This window comes from Oenanthe melanoleuca, chromosome 2, assembly GCF_029582105.1.
Source record: "Oenanthe melanoleuca isolate GR-GAL-2019-014 chromosome 2, OMel1.0, whole genome shotgun sequence".
Taxonomy (NCBI): Eukaryota; Metazoa; Chordata; class Aves; order Passeriformes; family Muscicapidae; genus Oenanthe; species Oenanthe melanoleuca.
Window position 1 is genome coordinate 147,650,629 of NC_079335.1, and position 20,366 is coordinate 147,670,994.

Below are 20,366 nucleotides of genomic sequence, written 5' to 3' on the forward strand. Positions count from 1 at the left end.
AGTTCATCCCCTCCCTGTCCCACCCACTTCAGTCACAGTTCCTCTGGAAAAATGCAGAATGTTTCCATTGACCCTCTGTGCACCTTCAGAGGGTGAGGAAAAGCTGTGGGAAGGAAAGGAAAAAACATCCCAAGTGTCCCCATGTCCCTGTGCAAGTGGCACCCTTGGGACTGTACACACCCATTCCAGGGTGATCTGAGCCTTTCTCAGGTTAAGAAACATTTTAGTCTCACCTTATCAAACAAGTTATTATCTTTAATACCCATTAAGCAGCTCTGTGGAGTCTTAGTTAGAGGTTCAGTTTTTCAAACTCTGAAGCCAAGTTCAGTGTATAATTTAGTCAAAACATAACTTTCAGGTGTTAGGACTGGAAACAGGAAGAGCAGCAAAAAACAGCAATATTCTTGTTAGAAAAAAACCCTTCCCATGTACAGGGGTTTCAGTGCATGGTAGAAACCTGGGCAGGGCTTTGCTGGGGAGGTGTGTGAGGGGAATGTCCCTGTCCCAGGCTCCTGGAGCTGGGATCACTCACCTGTGTCTCCCCTGCTCTGCTCTGGGTTCCATTGCACTTCCAGCACTGGGGACTTGAATAGGAATATTCTGATTTTTGCCACAGATCACCTCCTAATTCCTTGTTGAACTTGCTGTTCTCTCACAGAACAACTGTCTGAGCAGACCAACCATCTACCTCATTCCTGACATGGAGCTGAAGCTGGCCAACAAGCTGAAGGACATTGTCAAACGTCACCAGGTGGGTGTCACAGCCCAGCTGTGCCCAGGGCTGCTCAGGGGTGTCTGAGGACACAGGGCAGCAGCAGCAGCTCCCTGTGGGATGGTTTTGATCCTCCCATGCAGCCTGAATCCAGCTGTGCTCTGAAAGCAAACCTGGACCTGCTGCAGGTGGCTCTGGGTGAGCTGGGGGCAGGCCTGGCTGATTCATTGCTCAGTTCAGGTTTGTGCAAACCTGAGGCAGCTGTTCCAGATGTGTGGCACAGCAGGAGGAAGCTTCACTCTTGAAATGCTCATTGGTTTTTGCCTTATTTCACTTCCCTTGCTGGTGCTGGGCAGCCTCAGAGAATCAGCACCTTGCCCTTGTAATTCCAGGTGCTGGAGGATGCCTTGAGCAAGATTAATGGCTTCATCTCTTAAAACATGAACAGTCTTCTCTCTTGTCTGGGGAGAAACCCTGGAATGTGACCTCTGGGTGCTCTGATGGCTTTTGTGTCAGGACCATTCACAGCTGCAGCCAGAGAGTTTCTTTTCCAGATTTAATGTATTTCCTGTGTTGTGATTATGAGCCATTGTCTCAGCCTCAGTTGGGCAGATTTTTACAAGTTGCTCTTAATTATTTGGCTGATTCAGGATGGGTGTTATTGCTTAAATTAGAGTGAATGAGTCAATTTTCCTTTCATAAAGGAAGTCTGTAGTGAGCTCCACGCTGGATCCATGAGTGATTTAAGGGATTCTTAAAGCAGCTTTGTCTCCACAGGGACATGAAGAGATGAAAACAGAAATTGTCCCTAATTCTGCTTCTGGGGCTTTCCTTTGTTCTGCCTCTGAATTCTCATCTCATCACTAACTTTGCTTTCTCACTACCTTGGTTATTTGCATTTTTTAACCCCTTGCTGTCATCTCCTCACTAGCCCAGCCCAGTTCCTGTGGCTCCCTGGTATCCAAGTCCTCCCTGCTCAAACCTCTGTTATTTCCCAGCTCCCTCCTCTGCTGCTTCTCAGAGCTGCCCCTGTCCCTTCTCTGACTTATGGGAACTTCTGGAATGGGAACTCTTGCCCTTCAGCCCCTGATCCAGAGTATCTGCACATCCCACTCCTGTTCCAATCCCTCCTGCTGCTGCTGCCAGCCAAGGATGGGATTTGCAGCTTGTGGTGCTGTTAAATGAATCTCCTACATGTTCATGGGATGGAAGTTTTGAACACCAGCTGAGTTGTGGGGTGATGTGCTGAGGGTTTCTCCTCTTCCATGTTTCCCACAGGGAACAGTCACTGAAGAGAAATCCAAGGCTACCCACCATGTGTATCCAAGTCCTACCTCAATGGATGATGGTAATGTTCTGTGACAGTCTCTAGGTTTTGTGATTAATGCCACAAGAAGTTTTGGAAGTGCTGGCCAGCACTGTTGCCAGCCTGCTCCTGAGGAACACTTGCTGCATTGTGGATAATGTGCATGGGGGGTTTAGGGGATATTGGGAAAATCCCTCCTGCCCAGGGCAGGGCTGGAGTCCCATCCCTGGGGGGATTTCAGAGCTGTGTGGATGTGGCACTTGGGGACATTGGGGAGTGGCTGCACTCTGTGTTCTTGGAGAGCTTTTCCAACCTCAGCCATTCCCTGGTTCTGACTTCTGGCTGTCCAGGAATTCTGTAGTAATGCTGCTGCTACAATCCTTGTGTGTGGGTGGCAAGGAGAGCTCCTGATGAGGCTTGGCTGTGTTAAAGTTCACTCTGCCTGCATGAAGTGCAAGGTCCAAAAAAAGCAATTTCACAGCTGCTTCTTTCAGCAAATAGAAAAAATATTTCTTCCTTTTTTTCATCTTAAATACATTTAATTACCTGGTGGGTGATTGTCCTCAAGGCCAAGCTGCACAGTCAGAAATAATCCCTTTCCCACTTTCCCTGGCCTGTGCTGGCCACTAGATGGAAGTGCTCCCTGCAGTTTGCAGGATCAGTGTCTGTCCCTGCCCAGGCTCTGAGCACAGCTCACACTGTGGGGAGCAGCCCAAATTTCCAGCAGGGATTGGAGAGACAGGTTCACATCCTTGGGATTTCTCCTGGAATGCTGCTCTGGGCTCTGGTCTTGGCATTTGGGTTGCAGGGTTTGGTTCTGGAGAGATGGGATATTGGGATGGAATTCCCAGAGCAGCTGTGGCTGCCCCTGGATCCCTGGCAGTGCCCAGGCCAGGCTGGACACTGGGGCTGGAGCACCTGGGGCATGGCAGGGGGGGGTGGGATGAGCTGTGAGGTCCCTCCCCAGCTCAGGCCCTTTAGCAGAGGGGTTTGCAGTAACTTCCCTCTGACTCTGTGGAAAAATGAATTGTTGTGCTTTTCCCTCCACTTCTGACCTGGATCTCGTTCCCTTTGCAGATGAGTGGTTGAGACCTGTGATGAAAAAGGACAAGCAGGTGCTGGTGCACTGGGGCTTTTTTCCAGACAGGTAAAAAAAGCTGGAGGGAAAAGCAAACCCCAAGTCTTAACTGTGTGTTGATGGAAATGTCTTGATCCAAATGTGCAAAGCTTGAAAAGAATTAACCATTGGTTTAAAAGTGCATTTGTGGCACTGGCAGGTGGGTGAGGCTGGAAAAGGAGTTCTGCAAAGCCACAAGGGACTGCTTGGAAATTGAACCAGATTTTAAAGCTGGGATGAGGCTTTATCCTTAAACTGTAAAGGGGGAACCTCAGTCACCTGGCTGAACTTTGACAAGAGATTTCACTCCAAGGCTTGCCTTCAGCCAGGTGCAAGGGGCTGTTAAAGCACCCCTTGGAGAAACCTGCCCTGTGCTGTTGGAACATGTCAAAATTCAATGTATGTGCTGTTAGGAACTTCAGTGCATTTGCAATTACTGGTTTCTGATCCCAGGCTATCGAAGATCAATCAAAACATTGATAACCCAATATTGACTTCTACTTAATTAACTTTATCAGGCCACTAAAATCTGTTCAGACATGAATTCCTAGGAAATCTTATCTCATATGGGGCTTTCAGTGGAGAAGAGCAAACAGTAATGACACTGAAGTTTTTTATTCATACACATGAAGAGCCTTTGAATATTTTTATATGTCTATCAGTAGTCAAGTTTGTATTGGTGTTTTCAAAGCAGGCACACACAAAACTGGTATAAAAGCAGGAATGCTGTGTGCACATCTTTCCTTGCACCTGACTTCTCTCTGTTCCTCAGTACCTGGTGCTGATTACAAAGTACTTTGGCTTTGCTCAGTGCAGTTTGTTAATAAAGAGATTTTTGAGGGAATAATGTGGAAGAGTGAATATAAATAATGAATGGTTTCTAGGATAGAGTGCAGCTTCCTCCCTTCCAGGAATCCAGTAGCTCTTGCTTTGAAGTCAGGAGAACAGAAAGAAGTGACTGAAATTAATGGCAGGGTTTGGTTGGGTGACTCAGAGCTGCCTTTACCCCCTGCATCTCTTCAGATCTGCACTTGAAGCTGGAGCTGGTTCAGGGAGATGGTTTTTAAATTCCAATGTGCCTTGGATGCCCCAGGGCCCTCCCTCTGCACTGTGCCCAGTCCCTGTGACACACAGCAGGGTTGTTCCTGTGGCACACAGCAGGTTATTCCCTGTGCCAGTCCCTGTGGCACACACAGAGCAGGTTATTCCCTGTGGCACACACAGAGCAGGTTATTCCCTGTGCCAGTCCCTGTGGCACACACAGCAGGGTTGTTCCTGTGGCACACACAGCAGGGTTATTCCCTGTGGCACACACAGCAGGGTTATTCCCTGTGGCACAACAGGTTATTCCCTGTGCCCAGTCCCTGTGGCACACACAGAGCAGGGTTATTCCCTGTGGCACACACAGAGCAGGGTTATTCCCTGTGGCACACAGAGCAGGGTTATTCCCTGTGCCAGTCCCTGTGGCACACACAGAGCAGGGTTATTCCCTGTGGCACACACAGAGCAGGGTTATTCCCTGTGGCACACACAGAGCAGGGTTATTCCCTGTGGCACACACAGAGCAGGGTTATTCCCTGTGGCACACACAGAGCAGGGTTATTCCCTGTGGCACACACAGAGCAGGGTTATTCCCTGTGGCACACACAGAGCAGGGTTATTCCCTGTGGCACACACAGAGCAGGGTTATTCCCTGTGGCACACACAGCAGGGTTATTCCCTGTGCCAGTCCCTGTGGCACACACAGAGCAGGTTATTCCCTGTGGCACACAGCAGGTTATTCCCTGTGCCAGTCCCTGTGGCACACACAGCAGGGTTATTCCCTGTGGCACACACAGCAGGTTATTCCCTGTGCCAGTCCCTGTGGCACACACAGCAGGGTTGTTCCCTGTGGCACACACAGCAGGTTATTCCCTGTGTGCCCAGTCCCTGTGGCACACAGAGCAGGGTTATTCCCTGTGGCACACACAGCAGGTTATTCCCTGTGCCAGTCCCTGTGGCACACAGCAGGGTTATTCCCTGTGGCACACAGCAGGGTTATTCCCTGTGGCACACAGCAGGGTTATTCCCTGTGGCACACACAGCAGGGTTATTCCCTGTGGCACACACAGCAGGGTTATTCCCTGTGGCACACACAGCAGGGTTATTCCCTGTGGCACACACAGCAGGGTTATTCCCTGTGGCACAGCAGGTTATTCCCTGTGTGCAGTGGGATCTGCAGGTGCCAGAGCTGCTGGAAATCACTGCTGCTGGCTGAGCTGCTCTCTGCTCTCCTCTCTAGCTATGACACCTGGGTCCATGCCAACGAGATTGATGCAGAGATTGAGGATCCCCCCATTCCTGAGAAGCCCTGGAAGGTGAGTGTGGCTCAGTCCTCCCCAGGGTTGCCCTGCTGGGGCAGCTGATGTTGGTTTTGATTGTTCTGCACTCACTGAGTTACCCTGGCCACGTTCTGTGTGTGCTGCTGGCCTGCAGTCACAGCAGCCCAGGCTGAAAGGAGCCTGCAGTCTGTTCTAGCACCTGTAACTCACTGGAAAACAGGATTTTGGAGTATCAGCCTTACTAGGAAGAGTCAGAGTATTTATGAACAGTAATTAATTGTATAAATTACTCTAAAGCAAAGAAGTTTTTCAGCTGTGTAAACCAAACTATGTGAAGGTGGATATTTTAAATCCAGATAGTTGGTCTTGTCTCTCCAGGGAGTGACCAACTCCCCTTCACTTTTTTGTGTTTGTGCACATCTGCCAAGGGGATCTGTATATTTAGGAGGTTTTGGTGGTAATTTTCAGCATCCAGAAAACACTGGTAAGCCAGAGCTGCTGTCCCAGCTCTCAGAACTGAACTCACACTTCAGGAGGCCTTAAAAGGTTGAGGAGCAGAGGTTGAGTTCAGGGTCCTGTTCATCCTTTGTGGGTTTGCCTTGTGACACTGCCAGGAGTGTGTGAGAAACCAGAGATTGGGACATGCAGACCTGATAAAGCTCTGGGAATGTCCTGAATCCTGGGAGGTCTCATGGAGTTATTCCTTCCCAAAGCATCAGCCTGTCCTGTCTCCTGTGGTGCAGGTTCATGCCAAGTGGATTCTGGACACTGATGTGTTCAATGAGTGGATGAATGAGGAGGATTACGAGGTGGATGAGAACAGGAAATCCGTCAGTTTTCGCCAGAGGATCTCCATGAAGAACGAGGAGGTGAGTGGGCCTGGAGGGACAGGAATGTCCTTTGTCCTTTCCTAGAGCAGGGAGGGGTCCAGGGAGAGCTCAGAGCCCCTTGCAGGGCCTGAAGGGATCCAGGAGAGCTGGAGAGGGACTGGGGACAAGGGATGGAGGGACAGGACACAGGGAATGGCTCCCACTGCCAGAGGGCAGGGCTGGATGGATATTGGGAATTCCTGGGAGGGTGGGGAGGGGCTGGCACAGGTACCCAGAAGAGCTGTGGCATCCTGTTTTGGGGTGGGGTAAGGAAGGATGCAGCCTCCAGCTGTGCAGTCAGAATTTGGGAATAACTCAAGCTCTGCTCCCCCCAGCCCGTGCGGAGCCCCGAGAGGAGGGACAGGAAAGCAGCAGCCAGCACAAGGAAGAGGAAACATTCCCCTTCCCCACCCCCCACCCCTGTGGAGTCCAGGAAAAAGACTGGGAAGAAAGGGTGAGTGTCTGGAAGTTTCCAGAGGCCTGGAATTTGAGGTGGAAAGAAATAAGGAAATTTAAAAATTCAAGAAATGCTTATGGGGAGAGAGAGCTCTGTGACCTGGGGTTCTGTAACTGTTTCTGGGTATTTGAGGGATTATTCCTGAGCAGTTTGTGCAATTCCTTATTCTACCAATAATTTACCCAAGTAAGGACTTAATGATGGGGTTTTATGTGTGGGTATGGAGGGGAGCACTTCAGAGCTAAAAATTCCCATCTTGTTTGTGGACCTGCTGGGCTCTAATGACAAACTGGGACTTTATCAAGAAAGAGTTGATAATCTGAATTCCTCCTTCCAAGTGTAAAGGCTGAGCTTACACAGGGGTCTGTGAGGAGGTGTGGGGCTGGCTCTGCCTGTGTTCCCAGAGTGGTTTCAGGAGGGTTTGACCCTCCTGAGCAGTGTCCAGAGAAGATCTGGCACAGCCCCTGTGTCTGCTCTGTTCCAGCCAAGCAGCTCTCTATGGGAAAAGGAGGGGGCAGAAGGAGGAGGATGAACAGGAAGATCTCACCAAGGACATGGAGGATCCCACCCCAGTACCCAACATAGAAGAAGTGGTACTTCCCAAAAATGGTAAAATATGGGAGCACTTTGGGCTCTTTGAATGTTCAAAATTAAACTGCATTAAAATTGTCTGTGTTTTATCCAGTCTTTGAAATACTCCCTGGCCATGGGGCAGGTGATCTCTGCCCATACATTTATCTAGTCAGAAATGTAACAGCTGAAAAGGGCAGCAGTCACCTCCTTGGCCTTTTAAAATACAAAACTACATTTATAAAAGACACCTTTAAAAATAGATTTGCAACGATCTACTGAAATGTTTCATTTCACCTGTTCTTGCTGGGGGAAGTGGAGTTTTCTGGAGCAGAATATCCCAGATGTTAAATGAGTGGAAAATGTGTTACATGTCAAGTGCTTTTAGTCCTTTTCAGGGAAGTGTTGGTGTGGGCAATAATAATAATTCTAGGAAAAAGAACTGCTCTGCATCCCTGACACCAGGTTATTTTGGGAGCCTCATTTGAGTGTTCCTGGTTTGGGTTTGCACTTCAGCCTTGTGTTGTGTTGGACAGTGGGGAGGGCAGGGTTATCCTGGCAGCTCCTGCTTTGTGTGGAGCTGGGAGTGCAGAGCCATGAGCTGTGCAGGGAAGTGGGGCTGCAGGATCTGTGCTGCTCTCACCACTGCCTGTCCTTGCAGTGAACCCAAAGAAGGACAGTGAGAACACGCCCGTGAAGGGAGGAACCGTGGCAGACCTGGGTAAAGCCCTGCTCCCCTCCCCCTCTGCATGAAATACAAAATACTGCTGCAGTCAGTACTTTAAAGTATATTTGAAATATTTCTAAACCTCTCAGTTTAAAAAACTATCTCTAGTTCTGCTGTTTTGTTGAATTCATTCATATTTCATACATGTTCAAGTTCCAGTGTACCAGCAGCAAAGCTGTTCCTTCATAGATTATTTTATTTTTTTAACATGACATACAAGCTCTTTTCTAGCAGAATTTTTTTTTTTAATTGGGAATCAGGGTAAATCATGGGTTCCCTGAGCTTTGCTGAGCCTTTGTATGAGACACAAACTCATATCCCATCTCTGATTATACAGGAGTCATCTAGGAAAGGAAGTAATTAATTATGGATTCTGAAGTGTTGAGAAATTCTCATTATCCTTCCTCTGTATTCTTACCTGTTCCCTGGTCTGGGATAGGTAAAGGTGTAATTGCTTTAGTGGTGTGGGATCCACTTTGTTTCCCTCCCAAAAGAAATTAAATGTCCTTTCCAATTAAGCAGTTGTGTTGCTGGAAAGGCTCAGGAGCATTTAAATGAGTTTATTGGTGTAATTCTCAATGTTTGTACCTTCCAGATGAGCAGGATGAGGAGACAGTGGCAACTGGAGGAAAGGTAACAGCACCTGCTTCTCCCTAAATTCTCACCTTCACTAATTTCACCTGTACTCATTTTCAAGTGCTCTCTAAGACTGAATCAGTTCCTGGCAGGATTGAGGGTTTGTTATCTATATTCTGTGGGATTACTTGGTATTTTTAAATTTAGTGTATTAAAAAGGAGAATGAGGAGACAAATGCCAAGTATTTTTTTCAAGAAGCATTTTTCAGAGATTTTTCTTTTTTTTTTTTTTCTTTTTTTGAGGTTTTAGGACTAAATCTAAGCCCTGCTTTGGCTTCCTGATCATTTCAATAGAGCTGCAGGGGTAGTTTGTGTATTGAATTGCACTTGTGGCATGCCAGGCACTATTTTTAACAATTGTCAGATCACTGGCTGTGTTCAGAGTGACACCTTGTTGTCTTTGGGGGAGCTCAGTCCCAGCCAGAGATCCATTATTGATACCAGGGTCTGCCTGTGGGGCTTGGTTATTTGTACCATTGCTCAGACAACACCTGAGGTGTTTGTACAGTTCTGGTCACATCTGACCCTGTTCTGCCTCTCTGTGCCCCTCTCATGGGGTCAGGAGATGGAATTGGAGTGGCAGAGCAGCAGCTGTTCAGAGAGAGGGAGCAGAGCAGGTTCTGCTGGGGTGTCACAGGCTGGGAGGGCTGTGCTCTCTCTGCTGTCCCCTCACTGCTGTCCTTGTCCCCTCTGTCCCCAGGAGGACGAGGACCCCAACAAGGGTGACCAGAGCCGCTCCATTGACCCGGGGGAGGACAATGTCACCGAGCAGACCAACCACATCATCATCCCCAGCTACGCCTCCTGGTTCGACTACAACTGGTGAGGGGCTGGGGGCTGGGCTGGGGGCTGGGCTGGGGGTGCACTGCCCTGGGGGCTCTGGAAATCACCCTGGGGTCTGTACTGCCTTTGGGGTTCTGGAAATCACCCTGGGGGCTGGGCTGGGGGCTGGACTGGGGGCTGGGCTGCCCCTGGGGCCCTGGAAATCAGCCTGGGGGGGCTGCACTGCCCCTGGGGCTCTGGAAATCAGGCTGGGGTCTGTATTGCCTTTGGGGCCCTGGAAATCAGCCTGGGGGGGCTGCACTGCCCCTGGGGCTCTGGAAATCAGCCTGGGGGCTGGGGGAGGTGACCCTTGTTGGGGTGTGGGATTGAGGGAAGTGAAGTGACCCTTGTTTGGGTCTGGAATTGAAGGAACTGACCCTTGTTTGGGTCTGGTTCCCGTGTTTTGTGTTGAAATCTTTTTGTTCTCAGGGATTGGGATTGAGGAGAATTTCAAACAGCAGAGATCTTCACTCTGCCTCCTCAGCAGTTTTTGGTTAGGTTGATTTCCCTCTAATTCCCACCTTCATTCCTTTTTCCCTTTCCCTTCTCTAGTCTTTGTGTGACCATTCTGTGTTTGGCTCTACACTGAAAGCCTTTTTATTTTGCTCCAGAACTTGACTTTGAGAAGTCACTGATTATAGAGGGAGGATGTTTGTTGCTGCCTCAGGATCTGACACCTGAACTTTTCTGTTGCAGTATCCACGTGATCGAGCGCCGTGCGCTTCCAGAGTTCTTCAATGGGAAAAACAAATCCAAGACTCCAGAAATGTGAGTCAAACCTGTGGCTGTGGGCAGGATAAAGGAGCTTCCCATCCCATAAATCCTGATAATTCCTGTAGGGCCTGAAAGAGGGACTTGTACAATGTTTGTGCAGTGGTATTTGCCAGTGGTTATCCAGGTAAAATAAAACTACTTTCCCCTGAGAAAACCAAAACAAATTATTGAATTCAGTGTGGTACAAGACTTCCAAAGTCATGTTAAAATATCATGAAAGGGTAGAAATGGAGCAATCCTCCTTGCTCCTCCCTCTCTCCTCATGCCATGCTGTATTTCTGTATTTCCCTGAGCTGTAGATCCTGTCTCAGGCTGTGCAGTGAATTTTGTTTTGAGTTTGCTTATTCAGAGTGATCTTGACAGGCCATGGATAAAGGAAAGATAGTAAAAGGCTTTTTGTTTCTGTTAAAATGATCCTAAAACCTGAGACTTTAGACTGGAAATCTCTGGCTTTGGACCCCAGTGTGTGCTGGTCACTGTGGGCAGTGGCTCTGGCCTGGCTGGGCTCACTTTGGCTTGGCCTGGTTGCAAAGCAGCTTTTGGGGATTTCAGAAGGTGATTTTTTTTCATTCAAGCACTAAAGGAAGTGTTTGAGGTGTCTCCTCATTCTCCTAATGTCATCTGGGCCCTTCATGTCTCATGCACAGCATTCCATGGAATCCCAGACTGGTTTGGGCTGGAAGGGACCTGAAATCTCACCCAGTGCCACCCCTGCCATGGCAGGGACACCTCCCACTGTCCCAGGAGGATCCAGCCTGGCCTGGGCACTGCCAGGGATCCAGGGGCAGCCACAGCTGCTCTGGGAATTCCATCCCAGCCAGGAATTCCCAATTCCCAATATCCATCCATCCCTGCCCTCTGGCAGTGGGAGCCATTCCCTGTGTCCTGTCCCTCCATCCATTGTCCCCAGTCCCTCTCCAGCTCTCCTGGATCCCTGCAAGGGGCTCTGAGCTCTCCCTGGAGCTTCTCCTCTCCAGGGGAACATTCCCAGCTCTCCCTGGAGAGGAGAATTCCTGCAGAGATTCCTTGTGCTGGAATTTCCCACCTCAGGTGTGGCTGTTGGTCTGTGATGCTTCAGGTCTGATAAAGGAACAGAAATTGGAGACTGCTTTGTCCTGGGGCCCTCCTGGTGTTTGTCCCCTGGCCCAGGAGGTCCCTGGGGTGCAGCCAGGCTGTCACAGCCTGTGGCAGGGCAGAAACAGGTTCTGCCTGGAGAAAAGGGAGTTTTGAACTCTGAACAGGATGAGGGGCTGGGATGGGGACTTGGGATTGCTCCTCCTTGGAGTCTTTCAGCCTGGCAGGACAAAGCCCTGAGGAACCTGTGAAAATTCATGGCTTGAGTGGGAGCTTGGCTCAGGCACCCCTGAGGGCTCTGGCACCCCAGGGAATTCCAGTCTGTGGTGTCCTCACTGCATGTGTGAGTGCAGAGTGGCAGAGCTGGATCCCAGAGACTGCAGAGAGCCTCTTGTTCCACTCCCTGCCATCCCAAAGGGGGTTTGTTCCAAAGTCCAGCCAGCACTGGCTCTGTCCCTGCACTTTGCTGCCCAGCAGGCTGTAATTTGGGGTTTCTCAGAGTGACAGGCAGTGGAGTGTGAAGGGAAGTTTCTCTCCTGGGTCTCTTGCCCCTGTGGCTGTCACTGCAGGCTCAGGTGCCCTTCTCCAGCTGGCATCACAACAGTTGTCCCCTGTGTGCCCCTCCCTGGGCTGCCCTGGTGCTGAGGGCTCCTCCCAGTCCTCATGTCATCCTGGAGATCTATTTTTGGTGCCAGGAGCAGCACGTGGTCCTGGCTTTGTGTTTTCTTTTGAAATAAGAGGAACATCCCTCTGAGTGGAGATGAGTCGCCCCCAGCTGAATGCTGAGGCCAAAACAGCGTTTGGGGAGCTCACACAGGTTCAGCCTTGTGACAGCAGTGCCTGGGGGTGGGCCCTGCCTGCACAGGGATTGAGCTAAATCCTGCTTGACTTCTCTTCTCACTGCTGACAGGGTTTAGCTGATGGCTTGTGCCATGGCTCCAAACCATCTCCCTCCAGAGTAAACCTGGGGATGTTTCTGTCTTGGGATCCTCTCCCCACCTCATGATGTGACCTTTGCTAATAAATGCTAAATTTTGCAGCCAAGGCTTGTTCCTGGGCAGGTTCTTCCCCTCCTCCCCTGGAGCATTCAGAAATGTTCCTCACTATTCCTCTGTGGAAAAAGCTCCTTTTTGTTTCTTGCCTCCCAAACATCCCACATGGAACCAAACACCTACTCCAGCAATTTTCTTCCAGCCAGTTGCACATATGATTTGGTCAGGAGGAAGATGTGGGATTTTGGCAGGGACATGTGCTTGCAGCATCTGCCTGCTCAGGCCTTGCCTGGATGATTTATATTTTTGGTTCCCAGCTGCTTCACACACAGCATGTGAAACATTTCCCCCTGGAATTTTCCAAAGGCAGAAATCTGCTTTTAAACCTCTGTTTTACACAGGGCTTTGCACTGGATACTCACTTGATAGAATCCTGCAATAATTTGGGTACAAAAGGACATTAAAGCCCATCTCATTCCAGTTACCTGCCATGGGCAGGGACACCTTCCCTAGTCCAGGTTGCACCAAGCCCCATCCAGCCTGGGTGGTGCCAGATTGGGTTTGTTCCCTCTGAAGAGCAGGGCTGTCAGTAATTTTATGGCAGGTTATTTTCTTCAGGATAATTTGTATTAGGAAGTATCAGTATATTCCAGAAACTTAGTGAAATGAGGGAATCTCTCAGGGCTTGTTTCTGCTCCAGCTGTTCCCAGCTGTGCTGCCTCTGGGCTCTTGTTCTCTGCTTTTCAGAGATCTTTTCTTCTCCATGTTGCTCTTCTCCAGCCTTTCCTGCCTCATCCCTTCATCAATTAGAAACTCCACATGCAGCCACAGCAGTGTTCCATCCACTTCTGCTTTTCTGTGCAGCTTTCTTCCTTCACACAGGATTATTTGTCCTGTTCCTCTGTGAACACCAGACCCCGTTATTTTCATCCTGCAGCTTCTGTTCTATTGTGGGAATATTTGCTCAGTGACCAAGTTACAGCAGATAATTGTGTGATTTACAATTGAAACATGTTTCCATGTGCTGCTAATCCAAGCACAGGGGGAAAATCCAGAGTGAAAGAGTCTGGAGAGTGTGAATCCCACTTTGGTGCTGGTGCTGGCTGTGAAATGTCAGCAGTGAAGGAGATGTGTTGGTGTCTGCTCAGCAGCAGCAGGTTTTTGGGGGGTGGGAGTTGCAGTGCCTGCTCTGGCCAGTGCTGGGGCTGAGCTGAGCTGAGCCCAGCCTGGCCAGTGCTGGGGCCGAGCTGAGCCCAGCCTGGCCAGTGCTGGGGCCGAGCTGAGCCCGGCCTGGCCAGTGCTGGGGCCGAGCTGAGCTGAGCCCGGCCTGGCCAGTGCTGGGGCTGAGCTGAGCTGAGCCAGCCTGGCCAGTGCTGGGGCCGAGCTGAGCTGAGCCAGCCTGGCCAGTGCTGGGGCCGAGCTGAGCTGAGCCAGCCTGGCCAGTGCTGGGGCCGAGCTGAGCCCAGCCTGGCCAGTGCTGGGGCCGAGCTGAGCTGAGCCAGCCTGGCCAGTGCTGGGGCCGAGCTGAGCCCGGCCTGGCCAGTGCTGGGGCCGAGCTGAGCTGAGCCAGCCTGGCCAGTGCTGGGGCCGAGCTGAGCCCAGCCTGGCCAGTGCTGGGGCCGAGCTGAGCTGAGCCAGCCTGGCCAGTGCTGGGGCCGAGCTGAGCCCAGCCTGGCCAGTGCTGGGGCCGAGCTGAGCCCAGCCTGGCCAGTGCTGGGGCTGTGCTGACACACCTGTGCTGCTGTGCTGGGCTGACACACCTGTGCTGCTGTGCTGGGCTGACACACCTGTGCTGCTGTGCTGGGCTGACACACCTGTGCTGCTGTGCTGAGCTGACACACCTGTGCTGCTGTGCTGGGCTGACACACCTGTGCTGTGCTGGGCTGACACACCTGTGCTGTGCTGGGCTGACACACCTGTCTGTGCTGTGGCTCACACAGCTGTGCTGCTGTGCTGAGCTGACACACCTGTGCTGCTGTGCTGCAGATACCTGGCCTACAGGAACTTCATGATCGACACGTACCGGCTGAACCCGCAGGAGTACCTGACCAGCACTGCCTGCAGGAGGAACCTCACTGGGGACGTCTGTGCTGTCATGAGGTGACACTGGGGCACTGGGCTCTGGACTTTGCCTGCTGGGCTGTCCCAGGCCTTCCTTGGACACCTCTAGGTCGCCTCAGTTCCAATCCCTGAGCACCTTTCCTTGGGGAAATTCCTGCTGCTGTCCACCCTGCCCCTCCCCTAGCCCAGCCTGAGCCCATTTCCCCTTGTCCTGTGCCTGTTCCCTGGAGCAGAGCCCGACCTCCCCACCTGTCCCCTCCTGTCAGGGAGTTATGCAGGGCCAGAATGTTCCCCTGAGCCTCCTTTTCCAGGCCGAGCCCCTTCCCAGCTCCCTCAGGAATTCTCCAGCCCCTTCCCAGTTTCTCCCTGCCCTGGACACCCTCCAGCCCCTCAGGGTCTTTCTTTGGGGCCCAGAGCTGTACAGAATCAGGCGTTGGTTTGTACATCACACTGCAGTGCCCTCAGGTGTGCAGAGCTCCTGCTGTGGGATTTATTTTGCTGTTTGGGATTAATAAAGGACTAGAGGAGCTCCTGGCTCTGGGTTTGAAGCAGAAACATCAGCTTTGTCTTTGTCACCTCCCACACTGCCAAGCTTTGGTGGCAGAGGTTGGATTTATCCTGTTTTTCACAGGGTCCATGCCTTCCTGGAGCAGTGGGGGCTCATCAACTACCAGGTGGATCCTGAGAGCCGCCCCATGGCCATGGGGCCCCCCCCGACCCCCCACTTCAACGTGCTGGCTGACACCCCCTCGGGGCTGATGCCCCTGCACATCCGCACCCCCCAGGTGAGCCCAGCCCCCTGTGCTGCAGAGAGACCTGCAGAGAGCCCCCTGTCCCTGCAGAGAGCCCCCTGTCCCTGCAGAGAGCCCCCTGTGCTGCAGAGAGACCTGCAGAGAGCCCCCTGTGCTGCAGAGAGGCCTGCAGAGAACCCCCTGTCCCTGCAGAGAAACCTGCAGAGAGCTCCCCTGTGCTGCAGAGAAACCTGCAGAGAGCCCCCCTGTGCTGCAGAGAGCCCCCCCTGTGCTGCAGAGACCTCCTGTCCAGCTGGGGAAGTGTCCCCTGCCTGGCCCAGCTGGGGAGATGTCCCCTGCCTGGCCAGTTCTGTGCAGAAGCACTCACACGTTGCTCAGACATCTGTGTTAATATCTTGTGTTCAGCTTCTCTCAGTCCATGTTCTGTTGAGGGTTGGTGAAAACCTTGGATAACTTTCAGTTCCTGCCCTTGTCCCCAGGTTCCAGCTGCCCAGCAGATGCTGAGCTTCCCTGAGAAGAACAAGGAGAAGCCAACTGACCTGCAGAACTTCGGCCTTCGCACAGACATCTACTCCAAAAAGACTTTGGCCAAGGCAAGTGTCCTTGGCTCTCCCTGCAGCTCCCTGTGGGCTTGGTTATTCCTCAGGTGTCCCCACTCTGTGTCACTGAGGTGACTTGTGTTGCTCCCCCCTCCTGGTTTGGATGTCTTCCATCCTGTGCAGGACACTGCAGTGGGAGATTGTGCTGGAATTCTGATTTTGTGGGAATAAAGACATGGACAACTTCCCAGCCCAGTGCACACTGTCAGCCCTCAGATGCCAAACTCATTGTGCTCCTGCTGGAATGGTTCAGCATCAGCAACCCATCCAGTGACTGAGGGCACAGAGAGCTCCAGCAGCATCTCTGCCTCTCCTGCTCTCCCCAGGGCCCCAGTTCCCACTGTTGGGGTGTCCTGGGCCCTGCAGGGGTGTTTGGGCAGTGTCACTGCAGTGTTGCACAGGATAATTAAACATGGACACATCCTTGCAGTGATGTGTTGATTGCACAGCCTCTGCCTGTCCCTGCTCCTGTGTGTCCCTGGGTGCTGTGGGAATGCAGGGGTGCCTCAGCACAGCCTCAGTGGGAACTGGGGATCCCCAGAGCTGGACAGAGCCTCTCATGGGGGCACCAGGCTAACTCATGTCACTGGCTCATTGTCCTCAGAGGTCACTGCTTAAACTGAAAATTAACTATTTAAACACTATTTCCTTCAGACCATCCTTTCAAAACCCCAAAACCCAAACCAGCTCCAGAGGCATTTTTATAAGGCTGGCTCTGTCCATGGGTAGATTTTCTCACTTGTTGAGGGAGGTATAAATACTCTCCAGACTGATCAGTCTGTTGTGGTTCTGGGCTCTGCTCTGTTTACAGGAGCTGTGAACTGGAGCAGGTTTGTTGGCAGATTTCCCTGCTTGGTTTCTGTGTGCTGGGGGTTTTGGCTGTGGAGAGCAGCAGTTGGGTGACTCATTGATGAATGTTCTCTGTGGGTTAATGAGCTGTTTGAAATGCATCTGGAGATAACATTTATTATCCTAAATAGCCTCTTCCTTTCAGTCCAGCACGGAGCCATCCAGGGGTGCTGGTGTTCCTTAGTCCTGAGGTCAGGGTGTCACAGGAGGGGAAGTTTCACCACGAATTTGGAATTTGTATCCAATCTGAGCAGTTTACCAGGAGGTGTAATCATAGCTGGATGTGCAGCTGATCCTGCTGGAGTTACTCTGCCTTCCCACTTAGCTCATCCCCTGTGAAGAGTTGTTATTTCTCTAGTGAGTTACTGATGAACGTGGAGATAAATTAACTTCTGTGGAGCAGCCCACACTGTGCCCATCCCACTCAGGGGTTTGTTGTTCAGGGCAATCCTGTGCTGTGTGTGCAGGCACAGATCACTGAGAAGAGGGTGCCAGGTCCCTTTGCTTTACCTGGGGAAGGTGTGGTGGGAGGTTGGGATGTGTAACTTCTCTGGGGAGTAAATAAATCACCCAGATCCCTGCAGGGGATGGCCAGGGGCTGCTCAGCTGCAGGGGGAGGGTTTGAATGGATCAAATCACAGATTCTTCCCCTTTCCTCCTCAGTGTGTTCTTCTACAAGCTTTTGTGCAACAAGTCCTGTGTTTCACCTTTTTGTTTTTTCCCTCTGTCTATTGTAGAGTAAAGGTGCAAGTGCTGGCAGAGAATGGACAGAGCAGGAGACACTGCTGCTGTTGGAGGTGAGTTCATGAGGCCAAGCCAAAGGGTGGGAAACCAAACCTGGAGGGGTAGTGCAGCTTTCAGAATCCACCTGTGCATTTTTTGGGGTCAGATAACAACTGCCATCATGGCTACATCTACCAAAAAGAGATGGCAGGAGCTTCTCTGAGAGAGGGGCTGCCTGTGTCCAAGGTTTGGTTCTAACTTGGACCTGCAAGCCAGAAATGAAACATTTAACAACTTTGAATAAGCCAAGAACAGGTTTTGCAGTGCAGAGAGGTGTTTTCATTCAGCAGGACTCACTGAGAGGATGAAATAATGTCAGTAAGTAAATAATGTCAAATAGTGTTAAATAATTCAGGTAAAGACTTACCTGGCACTCAGATAATTGCTTGGAAATGCCAAGCCATGCTGTAGCTTAAGGAAAGAGTTGATTTTGGAAGTTGAAGTGGTTGAGAAGCAGTTGAGGCCACAGAGAAGGGAAGTTCTTGGGTAGCTGCTCCATCCCTTCCATCTCCTTGTTTGCCCTGTAGCTGCACTTGGGGTGTTCTTTGAGCTTTTTGTGTAAGTCTACCAAAACAAAATCCCTGAGATGGTTCCATGAGGTGCCTCCAGTGAGCTCCAGGAGCTGCTGCAGGCTGGTGGCCCCAGGTGGGGATGGATGGTGGGATCTCCTGGAGCTGCAGTGGGGCTGGAACCCTCCCAGGGAGCTGCAGGGGGTTCTGGGCTCTCACATCAGGGCAGTTGTTTCTCTCTGGAAAAATCTCAGTGCCCTGAGATAATTTAAGGTGCTGCAAAGAAAAGATCTTCTCCCCTGCTTTGCTTTCACAGGAACATTTTCCTGATGTGGAGGCTGATTTCTTTCTTTTGAAGTAATTGATAGTTCTGAGAATTCCAGTTTTGGGCTCTGTTTTTGTTGGTTTTACTTGCAGAGCTCAGGGCAAGCTGCAATTGCCTGGTTGTTTCAGCTTTTTTGTCTTCCCATGTGTCAGTAAACCCATTGAAAAGTTAATTTCCTGGGGAAGAGCCTGGAAGATGGACCTGTGTCAGTGCCAAATCAGCAGCTGTGATTCAGGCTTCACACATATGGAGTATGGTCATCAAACAGCCAAAATCTCCCTTTTCTCCCTGTTTATTTGAGGGTGATATTCACTGTTTAGCCAATACTTTTCTATTGGCACATGGAAAAATTTTGCTTACAGAGTGTAAACAGCTAAGATGTTTTCCATGGCATTCTTGTAAGGAGAAACAAGGCTAATATCTTGATATACTGACTTCTTTCCTTTTTTATTTATTTAAATATATTATTTAAATATTTAATATTAATAGTACTATTTAAAATTCATTGGTTTGTGTGCTTTAGCTTATGGTCATACACTGCACATTATAGCCCAGTGAAATAATCCAGTGATATATTCTGTGTTTAGAACAAACCAAACCCCCTTAACTCTTGAGATTGCAATTCTGTTTAATGAGTTTAAATTGATGTTTTTATTCCTCCTTTTTCATGGAGTTGCTCTATGAATAAATCAGTAAAGAGTATATCAGTTCAAGCATAAGTAATTCAGCTGTAACAAGCCAGCTCAGTCCAATTAAATCCTCAGGGTAGCTTTGGGCAAATAGATAGGCAGTGAAGTTCCAAATAATAAATTATATCTGAAATAATTATTGGCCTTCTGCCTGTTGACTGAATGATTTGGGGGAGGAAATAGAGTTTTCCTCCCCAAACCCCCCTCCCTGCACAGTGTCTCCATGGCTCAGGCAGAGTTAAATGCATTTTCAGCTATTTTTAGGAAGGACATTTATTGCCAGCGAGGGTTTGTCTGGCAGGAAAACAACAGATGGGGAAGGGGAAGGAGCAGAAAGCAGAAATTTGGGGGCTGAGAGACAAAGCTGGGCTCATGTGGGGTTAAAAATGGAGACAGGCACTGGGAGCCCAGAGATGAAATGAGGGAGAGGGAAATGAAGGCTGGGCAGTGAGACCTGTCTGGGAGAGGGAAATTTCAGCCAGGTTTAAGTTGAAATCCCTCTGGGCTCAGGGGCTGGGCACTGCTGCCCACTGAGGCAGCTCAGGTGTTTCTCTCCTGGTGGATCTGTCATTTTGGGTGGAGTGTCCTGTGCTTGAGGCAGTTTGCTCAAATCCACATCTTTGCAAACAGGAGCATTTCCAGCAGCTCAGCTGAGCCTCTGCAGCCTCCATGTGCCTGAGGGCCCCATCCAGGTCAATGTTTTGTCCTTGAGGAATTCTCAGAGCTTGTTCTAACTGAACAAATACTCAAACACTTTTCCTCCAGAGCTGCTCTGAGCACAGCTGTGTGTTTGGAAGGGACCTTAGAGCTCATCCCACCCCAGCCCTGCCATGGCAGGACACTTCCCACTCTCCCAGGTAGCTCCAAGCCCCATCCAGCCTGGTTTTGGTGTTCCACAAAAGCTCTTCCATATTCTGGGCCCTTCCCAGATGGAGGAACCCTGAGCACCAGGCTGGTGGCTCAGTTTGGATCTTGGTCCCAGGGAAGTGCTGAAACCCCCAGCACAGGAACCCTGTGTGCTCTGCTCTGAGTTAAATCAGGCTGGAAGGTTCAGATCTCTGGGAGTTCTGAGTGAAAGGTTCAGATCTCTGGGAGCTCTCAGTGGCAGGTTCAGATCTCTGGGAGTTCTGAGTGAAAGGTTCAGATCTCTGGGAGCTCTCAGTGGCAGGTTCAGATCTCTGGGAGTTCTGAGTGAAAGGTTCAGATCTCTGGGAGTTCTGGGTGGCAGGTTCAGATCTCTGGGAATTCTGAGTGGAAGGTTCAGATCTCTGGGAGTTCTGAGTGGAAGGTTCAGATCTCTGGGAGTTCTGAGTGGAAGGTTCAGATCTCTGGGAGCTCTCAGTGGAAGGTTCAGATCTCTGGGAGCTCTCAGTGAAAGGTTCAGATCTCTGGGAGTTCTGGGTGGAAGGTTCAGATCTCTGG

The 20,366-nt window shown here is 50.6% G+C and overlaps 1 protein-coding gene across 1 annotated transcript in view; it reads left to right on the forward strand.

Annotated features, from left to right (window-relative positions):
• SMARCC1 (SWI/SNF related, matrix associated, actin dependent regulator of chromatin subfamily c member 1) overlaps positions 1-20,366 on the forward strand; it is a 64,548-nt gene that overhangs the window by 12,287 nt on the left and 31,895 nt on the right. Inside the window, exons 5-19 of the mRNA XM_056485954.1 lie at positions 659-751; positions 1,991-2,060; positions 3,096-3,165; positions 5,417-5,492; positions 6,200-6,325; positions 6,661-6,779; positions 7,267-7,391; positions 8,014-8,073; positions 8,675-8,712; positions 9,416-9,537; positions 10,234-10,305; positions 14,364-14,477; positions 15,070-15,223; positions 15,670-15,783; positions 17,376-17,435. Coding sequence (XP_056341929.1) covers positions 659-751; positions 1,991-2,060; positions 3,096-3,165; positions 5,417-5,492; positions 6,200-6,325; positions 6,661-6,779; positions 7,267-7,391; positions 8,014-8,073; positions 8,675-8,712; positions 9,416-9,537; positions 10,234-10,305; positions 14,364-14,477; positions 15,070-15,223; positions 15,670-15,783; positions 17,376-17,435 — 1,413 coding nt within the window. The remainder of the gene's footprint in view (positions 1-658; positions 752-1,990; positions 2,061-3,095; positions 3,166-5,416; positions 5,493-6,199; positions 6,326-6,660; positions 6,780-7,266; positions 7,392-8,013; positions 8,074-8,674; positions 8,713-9,415; positions 9,538-10,233; positions 10,306-14,363; positions 14,478-15,069; positions 15,224-15,669; positions 15,784-17,375; positions 17,436-20,366) is intronic.